At 37.2% G+C, this 14,573-nt stretch overlaps 1 protein-coding gene across 1 annotated transcript in view; it reads right to left on the reverse strand.

Moving 5' to 3' along the window:
- Positions 1-888: 888 nt before the first annotated feature.
- The window catches only part of LOC141398700 (uncharacterized), a 112,365-nt gene continuing 98,680 nt past the window's right edge, over positions 889-14,573 (reverse strand). Inside the window, exon 8 of the mRNA XM_073976271.1 lies at positions 889-8,191. Within this exon, the coding sequence (XP_073832372.1) occupies positions 2,148-8,191 (6,044 nt within the window). The 3' untranslated portion in view covers positions 889-2,147. The remainder of the gene's footprint in view (positions 8,192-14,573) is intronic.

Raw genomic sequence — 14,573 nt, forward strand, 5'->3', positions numbered from 1 at the left:
AACATACTTGGAGTCTAAAACCATTATTTCGATGAGGCACATTTTGCCCGTATGAAAGTGTATATACCCTTGTTAGCATAAATGCTGAGGGTATAAAAATCAAAGCGGTTCGAAAGCGGTCCAAAACTGAATTTTCCCGAAATTTTGTGTGAGAGGTACCCGAAGGAGTGGTTAAGGTTCCAATATGGATTCTATTGGAACTTTAAGGAGTGGACGGATATGGCTTATCTTCGAACTTATACTAAGTTTGGACAAACTATTACGAAGTCCAAAATTTGTACCAAATCGGCTCATCCGTTCGCGAGTTATCGTGCTCTACAGCCATTGCTAAATCGACTCCAAATTGTCTGAAACGGATTTCGTCCAAACATACTTGCGGTCTAAAACTATTATTTCGATGAGGCATATTTTGCCCGTATGAAAGTGTATATACCCCCGTTAGCATAAATGCTGAGGGTATAAAATCCCTCGTTCGCGCTGTGCCGGATCGCACAAAATTATATTCCGTTAAATTCCGTGGCCTACAAATACCTACACTCTTCTGGAACTGAATCTATTCTATATCCAAAATGGCATCCTCTTGGTAACTTTTCGAACATTTTAATTTTTATCCCATCCCATCAGACTTATCATATCTGCTTGAGATATGCGCATCCTTTTTTAAAATATGTCAAATCGGGCGGCAAAATATAGGCTATGTCCACAAAATAAAAATGTATTTATTATTTTTTTTAACTAATCCCGCAAAACTTTGTGAAAATCGGATCGGATTTTGATATAGCTATATTGAGCCCAAAATCGGCCAAATATATATATATATATATATTGGAACTATATTAAAATTCGAAGTTGTATATCGATTGAACTATAATTGCGGCCTTCTTCTTCTTTATTGCTTATTCGGCCTTTATTGCGGCCTTAAGAGAATTTTCTTGAAAATGCGTCTCGCTCGGTTGGCACGAGTTAACTTTAACCGATCGCCATGAAATTGGATATATAGGGGGTTATCATGAACGGCAATTCCCCGTGAGCTTTTTCACTTTCTCCCTTAAGTGGCAACGGTGGAAAAACAAAACTCACGGGGAAATTCCATTCATGATAAACCCCATAAGGTTTTAGGATCAAATGGAAAAAATAGAGGGTACGAAGAAGTTCCAAAAAAAAATTTTTTGGGTCGTCCTTATGTCCACATCTCTTTGCCAAAGGGTTTCCTACCCAAAGCTAAAGCAAACTACCCGTAATAGGTTAAATAAGTAATATGAAATTACAGTCAAATCAGTTTTAATATTTCGAAATGTTTAATTGCTGGAGACTGAACCAAAAAGAGCGTTTTAATAGATAATTTTCACAAAGAGTGTTCTCTAACCACTTTCGAACCAAGAATACCAATGTCAAATTGATTAGGAAAAGTGTCCTGAAATGAGTTTTTCTATCTCAGATAAACTAATTATAAATCTTACTTTTGTATATTTTGAGAATTATATGACCTTCTTCCTATCGCTAAGTTTTTTATTGCTAAGTACGTATAAAAATATTGGCGCCCAAGCAGAGGCACTGATTGAAAGATACATATCATTCAGAACATTTACCAAGGTCCAAGGTTAAAATCTTTTTAAAATTACTAAATCATGGATGGACATATTATAGCATCCATAGTTTTCCCATACGAATCAATATTTTTTTGTTCCACATTGGACAAATGGTATTTTTCACCCCATATCCCCGAAAATTTACTTCCACATAAGCTTTGAAAACATTCAGTAACTTAATAAATATTTTCTCAAAACATTTTTGGATCATTCGGTAGCTTTAAACTGATTCGAATCTTCAAAAATTTTCTGAGCGGCAGAAGACGAAGGAGAATTAGGTTCATTATTATTCTTAATACTACTACCAGAACTATGGCTATTACTACTACTACTACTAGAATCGCCACCACCATTACCCGTATTGCTGCTGCCATCGCTTGGATAATGATGATGATTGCCGTCCACTGTCATTGTGTTATCCTCCTCCTCCTGCCCCATCGTCTCCTTGATAACAACAGGAGAAGGATTAACAACAACAAATATGTGGCTAAAATACACCACATATATATAATAGAAAAATATCAAACAAAAAATACAAAACAAACAAATGGCTAATTCTTATCTCTTACGTCTTTTGGTTTTCTTTTTTAAAGCCCCCGCAGCTGTTGTATTGAGGGCTAAGGGTGCAGCACCGGCACCACCGGCCGCCACCATTGCTGCCATTGACATTGGCAGGACAGATGAGGTGGCCGCACCGGTAAAGCCAGCAGCTGCCGAGATCAATGATGTGGGAACCAAAGGTGAGCCACCAATAATGGCATCATCACGTTCATGATGACGTCCACCCAATTCCACGCCACTTTCCTCTGCCGAGGATGTGGATGATGAAGTAGCCGCTTCAATGGCAGCCATTAAGTTGATTTTATGTTCCAATTTTTTAGTTTTAATTTTATGTTGCTGATGACCCGAAGATGATGAGGCAGCAGCCGAAGGCATAATAAAGACATTATCATCGGATGTTGTGGCAGGCATGGGACCTTCACTATCGGTTGTGGTAGAGTGGTTGAGAGTATTGTGGGACTTCAGCAAGGGTTTCATGGTGAAACTTTCATCCAATAGAGAAGGCAATGGCGATGTTGAGGGATTGACAGCGGCCGCGGTAACAGTTTCAATTTGTGATTCACTCATGGCAATCAAGGGTCTCAACTCATCATCATCCCCATGAGAATGGTGGTGATGATGATGTTGCTGTTGCAATTGTTGTTCCTTTTGTTTTTGCAATTCCTGCAATTGCTGCTGGCGCTTACGTTTCTGTTTCTTGGTCATTTTCTTTTCTTCCATAATTATGATTTCCTCGGTACCCGAAGAATTGGTGGAGGAGGAAAATTTATCATTGGTTGTATTGGTGTTGGTGGTGTAGGTATCTTGAGAACTTTGTTCCAAACTTATGTAAGGGTCATCATTTTCGGTAAGGGATTTATAATCAGCCATGGAGGGTTCATCAAGAGCCGATGAAGAACGATTGGAGGAAGAGGGAGTTGTGGGCGAGACATCTGATTTCTCAGGTGTAACTCTTGAACGTTGTTCATTTTCATAGTGCAAGGAGCCGCAGAGAGCAAAGATGAGATTTTGTTCGGTAAAACCCCGTGGAGGTGGGGTTATTTTAGGTTCCAAGGCAGGATTTTCTTGTAGGGGACTCTCGAAATTAATCAGGCTAATGTCTTTGAAGTTTGTTGAACTCTTGTCAGCGGTGGTGTCACTTAAAAGTTCCAAAGGTTCTAGAGTAGGCAAGGGTGGTAATGCATCCAAGGGCTTTAAGATGGGAAAATCGTCTAAAGCCGAAGATGAGGAGGAAGTTGTTGGGACATTCTTAGATTTCTTACTTGCCAGGGATTTGGTAATTCCACTTAAGGGTTCCTTTACCTCTTTGGGTGTGGGCAGTTCGGGTAGTAATTTTTCATTGGCTTTGGGGGTTTTTGGAATTGCCCCACCAGTTGTTGGCATGGGGGATGTGGTAGCTTTTGGTGCTTCCTGTTTGTTAAGGTTTTGTGATATCATTTGAGCTCCACTAAGAGTTTTCCATGCTGAGGCAATGGGTGGTGGCACAACTGTGGGCACCGCTGACTTCTTGTTTTTACTTGGACTACTGTCAAGGGTATCCTTTGAGGGTGTTTCTATAACCTTGATTTTATATTCCTCTTCACTGGAATTTGATTGGGATTTTGAAGATTTTTCGGAAGAAGAGGGTGTCTTCTCTTGCTTGGTAATGCTGGCCCAGGACGTTTTCTTGACCTCCTCAACTTGGGGTTTGTTGGTTTCAGAGTTTGTTTTCGTCTCCACCTCCTTGATTTCTTTGGAGGGTTTCTCAGTTTCGGGTTTCTTGGAAGAGGACTCTTGTTTCTTTTTGGGTGAAGAGGGAGGTGTGGGTTTATTCTTTAGCGATTCTTTTTTATTTTCTAGCGGTTGTTTTTTCTTGTCCATCGTTTCCACTTCCTTCGTCTCCTTGTCTTTCTTTTGCAGCTTGGGTTGCTCAACCACAACTTCATCTTTTTGAATTGATTTAGAAACAAAAGATTCTTTTGCAGAGCTTTCTTCTAATTTGGAATCCTTTTTATTTTCACTTGACTTCTTAGTAACTTCAGGAACAACTACTTGCGATTTTTGAGTTGTCTGTTTGGACTTTTCTTTTTCTGCTAAACTCTCCAAGGGATCAGATTTCTTGGGTTCCTTGGTAACTACCGATTTTTCACAAATCTCCGCTTTGTCCTTTCCGACTTGGGTAAGAGTTTTCTTAGCTTCTTCGTTTTTCGTTCTAGCTTTTGTCTCTTTATCGCTTTCATCACTAAGTTTCTCCTTTTGGTCGGATTTTTTCAATTTCATAGAAAGTCCATCTGTTTCAGACTTTTCTGTAGCCTTTTCTGGAGACTTAAGTTCTTTTACGGCAACTTTGTCTTTGTTGTCCTTAACTTCCTTCTTTCCTTTTGTAGCGATAACATCTTTTTCACTCTCTTCGTTGTCGGTGGCTTTTTTGCCACATTTCTCTAAAGTTCCTTGGGAAGATTTCTCTTTGATTTCTTCATTACCAACTTTGGTTTTCTCTTCTGATTTCTTCATTTCTTTGTTAGGCTTTTTAACTGTTGTCACCTTTGATTCTTCTTCTACTTTGCCTTCCTCTTCACTTTCATCACTATCTGCAGCTTTAAGCACTGTTTTCTTTGCCTCTTTGCTCTCTTTAATGTTTTGGGCTTTTTCATTTGCTTTCAATGACTTTGGGGTAGTTGTCTCTTTAGGGGTTTCTTTCAATGCTTCGGCAGCAGCAGCTTCCTTGGAGAGTTTAGCAGAGAGTTTCTCTTTGCTTCCCTTCTCGTCTTGCTTTCTACTATCCTCTGTTTTAACTTCCTCAGTCTCCGATTTGCTCTTTTTCTTTTCTGTTGCGCTCTTTTTGCTTTCTACTTCGCTCTTTTTGCTTCCAGATTCGCTCAGTTTCCTTTCTGGTTCGTTCTTTTTGCTCTCTGACTTACTCTTTTCATTGTCCTCCGATTCTTCAGAAGATCTCTTGGATTTTACACTTTCAGAGACTTTTTGAGAAGGTTTCTTCTCACTGCCTTCCTTAGTTTTCTCTTTTAATTCTTGAGCTTTGAGTTTCTCTTCGACATTCTTAGTTTTCTCTTTGTCACACTTATCAGAATCAGATTCAGCACTAATTGTTGGAGTTGAGCTCTTGGATTTTTTACCTTCATCTTGTTTTCCCGATGAAGTTGTCCTATCACCCCTCGATTTTTCTGAAGCCTCTTTTTTTGAAGTTATTTCAGTGGAACTTTCTTTAGATTTTGAAGCAGTATCTTTCTTTTGAGGCTCTATTTCTTTTACAGTAATTTTGTATTCCTTTTTCGTTTCATCTTCCAATGATTTTTCCTTCTCTTGTTTACTTAGATATTCTTTTACAGTAATTTTGTATTCCTTTTTCGTATCATCTTCCATCGGTTTTTCCCTCTCTTGTTTAGTTAGAGATTTTCCATCTACTGTTTCCTCGGATTTCTCTTTAGTTTCTACCTTCTTTGCATCTTCGGACTTTTGGTCCTTCGATGAAGGCTTAGGACTTTGCTCTTGGTCAATTTGAGACTCTTTCTCTTGAGATTTTGTTTTTACAGATTTCTCTTGAGATTTTATGGGTTTCTCTTCCTTCAAATCTTCATTTTTACTCTTTATAGTCTTCTCCTCCTTCAAGTCTTCCCTCTTACCTTTCATAGGCTTCTCTTTTGTCAAATCCTCACTCTTCTCTTTACGCTCTTTAGTTTGACTGAAACTAATGAACATTGTTTTCTCCATATCTTGCTCCTTACGCTCCAGCAAGCTATCTGCCAAATCTGTAGAACTTTCTTCCGAACTAACTGAGGATTTCTTGCGAATCTCTGGGGTGGTCTCCTTTTTCGAAGATGAGGATGGTTTGGTGGTAATCTCCACAATTTCTTCTGTCTCTGAGCTGGAACCCGATTTTTGTCCCTTCTTTTTATTCTTTTTTGAGATGGGCTTGGTTTCGGGTGCCTTGAATATTTCCACAGGTTCTAATGTGGGTGTGACAACCTCTTTTGTTTCTTTCTTAGTTTGTTCCTTATTCTTCTTCTGGGTTTCTTCATGGCTATCCAGTTCTATGAGACTATCAGCCAAATCTTTGACATTTAGTTGTTCGGTCTTTATACGGGTGGAGCTGGTTTTGGAATCGTCTTCCAATTTTTTAGCAGTTTTGTTAGAGTTCTCCTCAATTTTCTTGGCAGCTTTAGGTGATGCAGTTTCTTTTATGGGAAGGGATTTTTCATCTCCATCTTTTGGGGCAGTTTTCTCTGATTTTTTACCAACGGCAGCTTGGGGTTCTTTGTGTTCACTTGATGCGATTTCGTCAGAGGATTTGGTGGATTTTTCTGTGGTTTCCTCTACAACTTTCTGGGCGACCTTTTCCTTAGTAGTCTTTTGATTGTCTTTAGCGGAGCTTTTCTCTTCAACAGTCTCTTCTGCTTCCACTTTTTTCTTGGACAACTTCAGTTCTTCCTCCTCCTTCTTTGCCTCCAGTTCTATCTTATTCTTTTCGATTTCCTTCAACCTGAATTCTTCCTCCTTAGCCTTTTGCTTTTCGATTTCCTTTAACTTAATTTCTTCCTCCTTGGCCTTTTGTTTTTCTATTTCCTTCAAACGGTTTTCTTCCTCCTTTGCCTTTTGCTTTTCCATTTCCTTCAATTTGTTCTCCTCCTCTTTTGCCTTCTGCAGCTGTAATTGCTGTTGTCTCTTTAATTCTTTTTTCGTTAAAGGCTTTTGTGGAGTGCTTGCAGGTTTTACTTCCGCCTTGACAGGTGTCATTCTCTTAAATTCCATAGGCTTATCATCTTCTGAGTCATCGGTAGTAGTGGCAGATTTCAAGGCTTTCTTAGCTGCAGACCTAGGTTTGGGACTAAGTTCTCTTTCAGGTGTGGTTTTTCTATCCTCCTCTGAATCCTCAGCGGCAGAAGAAGAAGAAGTTTTAAGAGATTTTTTAGCTATGATACTAGGTTTGAGACTTGCTTCCTTTGCGGCAGGAGTTGGTTTTTTATCCTCTGTGGAAGATTTTGGTTTCTCTTTTTCTACCAATTCTCTTTCTTCACTTTTGCGTGATTTACTTAAGCTCTTAGGTTCCACTTTTGAACTTTTTACATTCTCTTCATCAGATACAGCCTTGCTCTTGACACTCTCTTTTGTCTTTTCCTTCTCTAATGGCTTCTCAGGCGACGACTTTGCTGCCTTTGACTCCGAAACAGGTTTTGAACTCTCTTCCTTGGTTGGTACCTTGCTTTTACCACTCTCCCTAGTTTCGGTGAGAGGTTTTTCCAACACCAAACATTCCTCTATGGCTTCCTGCTTTTTTACTGCATCTTTTTTACTCTCAATTTTCCCTTGTTTACTCTCCACACCACGTGGTGTTGGTGGTTCTTCCATTTTCTCACTTTTTACATCACTCTTCTCTTTTGGTTTCTCTTCCACCACCACTTTAGATTTCCGATTTAACGAAGAAAACTCTTCAAACTTACTTTGCTGCTCTTGAGCTGTCATTGCCTCACAACTCTCTTTATATTTCACCTGTTGTTTATTCTTCTGTTGTTTCTCTTTGCGATTAAGAGCATCATCAACTTCTTTAGCTATAACCGGTACAATTAATTTATTGCTAATATTTTCTGGTGGCTGACACAATTCCCGTTCTTTGCGAGCCTCTTCTTCCTGCTTAAGGCGGGTCTTTTCATCACAAAAGATTGCCACCACTGGGCGGAAAAGACTTTCATCACAATTTTCATGTATCACAGTATCTTCGGCGGCCAACTGTGACACTACCTCATCCAATATATCTGTTTTAACCTCAGCCGTTAGGCATGAAGTCACTGTGGTCACGGTACCCAGGGGATTTACAATTTTCTCTATGGACACATTGGGTTTCTTAAGGGAATCTATGGACTCATAACTAGAACTATTATCATACGAATGGATATTGGGTAAAGCCGATGCCAAGGCTGCTGCCGAGGCATTACGATCGTGTAGAAAATCCGTTTCCTGGTCATCGTGATCATCAACGTGCTCGGCCAATGCATCGTAAAAGGCAATATTATCACTAGAACACCCTGTCGTTTCACAACCACGACCTCCTATATTGTTGTTGGTTGGTTGGTTGGTGATGTTGTCGTTGAGAAAAGCAAAAAAATAAAAGAGAGAAAGAGAAGAGAAAAAATACCATGAGAAAGAGCACATTTCCGTTTTGGTTTTTGTATTTTTTTAAGAGAAAAAAGCCAAAGGCATTGGTTTTAGTGATGGTTTTTTTTTCTGGCGGGGGGAATATTTCGTATGAGAAAATGTGAATTTGAAGTTTTGTTAAAAAGTTGGGGTTAAAGTTTTGAAACGAAAGCGTATTTAGATGTATTACGAACATAAATAAAATTCTCATTTAATTTGAAAAATAAACTGCGCATTTACGAAATATAGTGCAAAAAATCTAAGTTAATTGTAGTTTGTTCTTTACAAAAGAAACTAATAAAAAGAAAAGTGAACTAAAAAAATGTGATTTGAAAAACAAAACAAAAAATTGCAAAATAATGTTAATTTTTACGAAAATTTATTGTGTGTTTTTTATGGTGAAGTTTTGGAAAAGAAATATTTGTGTTGATGAAATTGATTTTATGTTTTTATTTTTATTAATGAATAAAATTATTTTAAGCCAATAACACTTTATAAACCGAAAGAAGCTAAATTATATTTTAAATTTCATTGGTTACATTTTTAAATCAAAAGGATTTTTAGTTGATTTATTTTAAACCGTTTTGCCTTTCGTATTATTTTTTCCCACTGTTATTTAGTTTATATTATTTTTATTATTATTTTTAACATTAATTTTTCGCGTTAGTGATCCCTAAACAGTTCATTTTTTAACTACCCATTAAAAACTTATTACAAATGTTCTTACCAAGCTATTTTTACCAAGAACATGTTGCCAGAATAAGTAGTTTTTTGGCCACTTAAATAAGTAGATAAGTTAAACTTTTGCATCGTAACTAGTTATTTTAGTGGCCAAAGAATAACCACATATATTTGGTGTCATGCCCTTGTTAAAATAATTGGTTAGTAAGGACATTTGCAATGAGTTTTTGCTGGGTATGTTCTTACATTATGGTAATAATGATTTATTCAGTTTTCGAGATATCAGTCCATTTTAAAAAGTTTGCAGTAATGGAATAATTAGTTTCCTTTCGTGTATGAAGAAGACTTAATACTAAATTTCAGCAATTTCGGTAAAACAATGTGAGGCACCATTCTATGGGGGCTATTTCAAAACGTCGATCTAAACCGACAAATTTCTGACGGAAACTTTTTAGGCTCAAAGAAGACTAAATACCAAATTTCCTATATTTCGGTAAGAGAATGTGGCTAAAACTTAAAAAATACCGAAAATCAAGAAGTACGCTTCTATGGGGATGTAGGAAGACGTGGACCTATACTGATAATACTCTTCTGGAATATTTTATAACTCTTGGAAGACGAAATAACGAATTTCAGCCATTTCGGTTGGATATTGACGTCACAATCTTCAGTATTACGAAAATCGGGAGGTACCGTTCTATGGGGGCTATATCGAAACGTGGACCTATAACGTTGAATTTTAGTCGGAAACGGGGCAATATTTCTGGCGAACAGTTTTTTTATCACATTGAAGACTAAATACCAAATTTCAGCCATTTTGGTGGAATATTGAAGATATAGCCTTCAAAATACGAAAAATCGGGAGGTACCTCTCCATGGGGGCTATATGAAGGCGTGGACCAATACCAACAAATTTAAAGGGAAAGTTTGAGTACCCCCAACGAAGTATAAATACCAAATTTCAGACATTTCGGTGGAATATTGAGACCACAACGTTCAAAATACCGAAAATCGGGAGGTACCGTTCTATGGGGCCTATATGAAGGCATGGACCGATAACGACAAAGTTCTGGGGGAAAGTTTTACACCACCAACGTAGACTAAGTACCAAATTTCAGCCATTTCGATGTGATAATGAAGCTAAAACCTTCAAAATACCGAAAATCGGGAGGTACCGTTCTATGGGGCATATATGAAGGCATGGACCGATAACGACAAAGTTCTGGGGGAACGTTTTATACCACCAACGTAGACTAAGTACCAAATTTCAGCCATTTCGATATGATAATGAAGCTAAAACCTTCAAAATACCGTAAATCGGGAGGTACCGTTCTATGGGGGCTATATGAAGGTGTGGACCGATACCGACTAAATTCTGGTATGTTACATTTGAAATGAAATTATTAGGTACTTTCGATGCTTCAAACCGTATAAAAAACACAACTTTAACAGCAAGACCTGCTATTTAGACTGATAACTAATCTAATACGCCCTTGAAATCCGGATAGTATATAACCATCTAAGGGACTTTTAAATTAGAAATTCAAAAACGTTTCGGCAATTGATGTCGAGAATAAATAACCACCAAATATTTGGGGTATGTAATCAAAAAAAAGGGAATTTAGGTCATCGTATTCTTTGATTTGAGCTCATCTAGGAGAAACGCCATCTACTACCAGAAAATACAATAATCCGTCTAGCAAAGACACACACCATCGTAACCTAAATAGTCGAAGTCCACACACGAGTAATATCATGAAAGAAATGACAAATTATGTTTTGTAGGTGAAAACGAATCATTTCAAGATGTATTTGTTATAGGAAATCACCATGGTGCAGTGGTAAGCACGTCCGCCTTGCACTCAGAAGGTCTGACCAGAAAATCCAAATTTTCTGAGATTGCAAATCCCTTCAGTGTAACATTTCCTGAGTATTTGAACCATGAAAAACTTCTCTGTCGGCGATAAACAATAGGTCCCATATCATTGAGCCAATATGAATCAGCGTGCACTCATTGATAAGGGGTGTCCCAACTAGAACGCAATTTTTAAATTTGGCGCCGTTCGAAGTGTCATTTTTTGCTAGTAGCAGGTACGAGGTTAGTAAAAATTAAGCGCTACACAAATGAACAACGCATTCTCATTGTGAAATTGTTTTACTAAAATGGTGCAAGTTTTGCGGGTACATTTCGCAAATTGCGATAAATTTGGGGTCACAATAATGCTCCAAAAGAGTCAACTGTAAAGAGATTAATGGATAAATTTGCCGAAACTGGGTCTGTTAGTGATGTATAGACAACAACGCGCCTTCGACCAGTTCGATCGACCGAAAATATCGCAGCTGTACGTGATGATGTCGCTCAAACTCCATCCACCTCAATTCGACAACGAGCTCAGCAAATTTGTGTCTCCAAATCCACTATGCAGCGAATTTTGACGAAAGATTTGCATCTTCATGCATACAAAGTTCAATTGACTCAGGAACTGAAGTCAGCTGAGCATGGACAGCCAAGGGAGTTTGTTAATTGGGTATTGGAGAAACAACATGAAAATGCTGATTTTGCCGATAAAATCATCTTCAGTGACGAGGCCCATTTCCATATTGATCGCTTCGTCCATAGGCAGAATTGTCGCATTTGGGGTGAGTGAAATCCTCGAGTGATTCACGAGAAGCAAATGCATTCTCAACGTTTCAATGTGTGATATGTATTTTTGGCTGGAGGAATCATTGGACCTTTGTTTTACGAAAATGAGGCAGGTCAAGCGCAGACAGTCAATATTGTTCGGTATAGTGAAATGATAACCAGTTTTTTCTTGCCTAGAATTTGGAGGGCATGTGGTTTCAACAAGACGGCGCCACATGTCATACGGCCAGAGAAACAATTCAATTGCTGCATCAGTCATTTCCCGGTCATGTTATTTCGCGTTTTGGAGACCAGAATTGATCGCCTAGATCGTGCGATTTAACACCTTTAGATTTTTTCTTTGGGGTTTTTTGAAGTCGATGGTTTACGCGAATAAGCCGATGACGACTCAGGCCTTAAAAGAGGAAATTGAACGCTGCATTAATGAAATACCGCAGTATTTATGCAAAAAGGGTCATTTCATTAAATGATCGCGTGGGTGCCAGCAAAGCCGCGACGGCCATCTGCACGATATCTTGTTCCATACATAACCTCATTCTGTCCACATTACGATATAATAAAGTTTCACGATTTTTTAAATATCTGTGTTTTATTTAAATTTTAAAAATTGCATTTTAGTTGTGACACCCTTTATAATAGAAGTCTCTCTCCCTCCATAAACATCCTCTAGGGGGGACAAGGGAGACTTCTCTCAATGAGTGCACGCCGATGCATATTATCTCAATGATATGGAATACAATTTTTATAGCCGAGTTCGAACGGCGTTCCTTAATGCACGATAAGTAGAGAAGATTTTCATCGTTGAAATACTCGGGAAATGTCGCCTACATTATGTTGGGGGGTATTTTTGCTACTGTTGAAAATATGATGGCTTGGGAATCGAGCCCGGGCATTCATGAAAGGCAAGAGATTTTTACATTAAATAATTAAAGAATTAAGACTTTCAGTGAATGCTACATTTTCTCCATACACAATTCAGCCTAATAAAATAATGCGGCGTTCTCCTAAAAGTATGCTTCTGTTTCCTTATTGATTTAAATGGCTTTTATACTAAACAGAACGTCTTTTTCCATAAGCCGAACTAAGAATAGATTTCCAAACGTTTCTGTTGCCACTCCTTGAATTAAGGTTCTTGTATTCTTTGATTCGAGTAAATCCAGAAAAAAGGACATCTACTGACAGAAAAAATTCAACACTCAATTTAGCCACTTAGAATGTATATGGGGCCACATTTGATCAGCTGAACACCATTAGACTGTTTGATATTAAATCGCTGATCCTGTATTTCGAGTATCACTTATTTATTCCAAAATTGTAAGGTCATCTGCATCTGCTTCAGATTTTAATTGGAACACATAACGGACACTGTTAAAGCCTTTGGATATCGATGCTACAACCCTTTATCCACAACCTTTAAGCTGACTATGATGGTAGATTTGGTCCACAATTTGCATCTCGTAATATTTTGTTCAAAATTAGGTCATGTTAGAAGACAGACCATAACTATTCACGAAAACTATCGAAGGTAGCAACAGATTTGGTCAATACTTTGCACATCGTAATATTTCTCCCAGACGTAGATTAGGTTCGAATATGGACTACACCTTTTTCACATGTAATTCGAAAGATTCCAGTTGTAATTCGTAGCATTTCATTTGTAATTCGATTATTCTATTTGTAATTCGTAACATTTTATTTGTAATTCGAGAATTCCATTTGTAATTCGAATTGTTTTATTTGTAATTCGAATTATTCCATTTGTAATTCGAATTATTCCATTTGTAATTCGAATTATTCTATTTGTAGTTCGAATTATTCCACTTGTAATTCGAATTATTTCATTTGAAATTACAACTAGAATATTTCGAATTACAAATGGAATAATTCGAATTTCAAATAGAATAATTCGAATTACAAATAGAATAATACGAATTATAAATAAAATAATTCGAATTACAAATAGAATAATTCGAATTTCAAATGTAATAATTCGAATTACAAATGGAATTATTCGAATTTCAAATTGAATAATTCGAATTACAAATGGAATAATTCGAATTACAAATAGAATAATTCAAATTACAAATGGAATAATTCGAATTACAATTGAAATGTTTCGAATTACCACTGGAATTCTCGAATTACAAATAAAATGTTACGAATTACAAATAGAATTCTCGAATTACAATTAAAATAATTCGAATTATACCTGAAAAGGTGTAGTAGTATTCCATTTTTAATTCGAGTTATTCCATTTGAAATGCGAATTACAAATGCAATAATACGAATTACAAATAAAACAATTCGAATTACAAATAGAATAATTCGAATTGCAAATGGAATAATTCGAATTACAAATAAAACAATTCGAATATAAATAAAATAATATAAATTACAAATTGAGTAATTCGAATATCAAATGGTATAATTCGAATTACAAATAAAATAATTCAAATTCCAAATAGAATTATTCAAATTACAATTGAAATGTTTCGAATTACAACTGGAATTATGAAATTACAAATAAAATGTTACGAATTACAAAAGGAATTCTCGTTTTACAACTAAAATGTTTCAAATTACATCTGAAAAATGTGTATATCGGTCTTGTTGTTGTAGCAGCATAAAAACCTACATAGAACCGTAGGTTTGATGCTGGGTTGGCAGCCGCTGGCCGAACACTATGGTTTCGGGTCAATCCGGTACGAAAGAACCCGCTGCCGTGGGATTGGTGTATATCGGTCGATAGTGGCTGGTACGCACAACAACCTTCGATCCGTATACTGCGTTGGTCCAAACTGCGAATATTTTTGCGAATCTTAGATAAAGTTCGAAGATGGTGTTTATCGGTCCCAACCTTCCGGTACCTCCCCCACAAAAGTTCACCAATTTTTGTTTAATTTTGTTTGTTTGGAAATGTCAAATGGCGCCTGGCAGTATGTAGTATTGCCAAGGCTAGGTTCCTCCTTAAT

This window comes from Musca autumnalis, unplaced genomic scaffold (genome assembly GCF_047663935.1).
Source record: "Musca autumnalis isolate F117 unplaced genomic scaffold, ASM4766393v1 scaffold_3, whole genome shotgun sequence".
Classification (NCBI taxonomy): Eukaryota; Metazoa; Arthropoda; class Insecta; order Diptera; family Muscidae; genus Musca; species Musca autumnalis.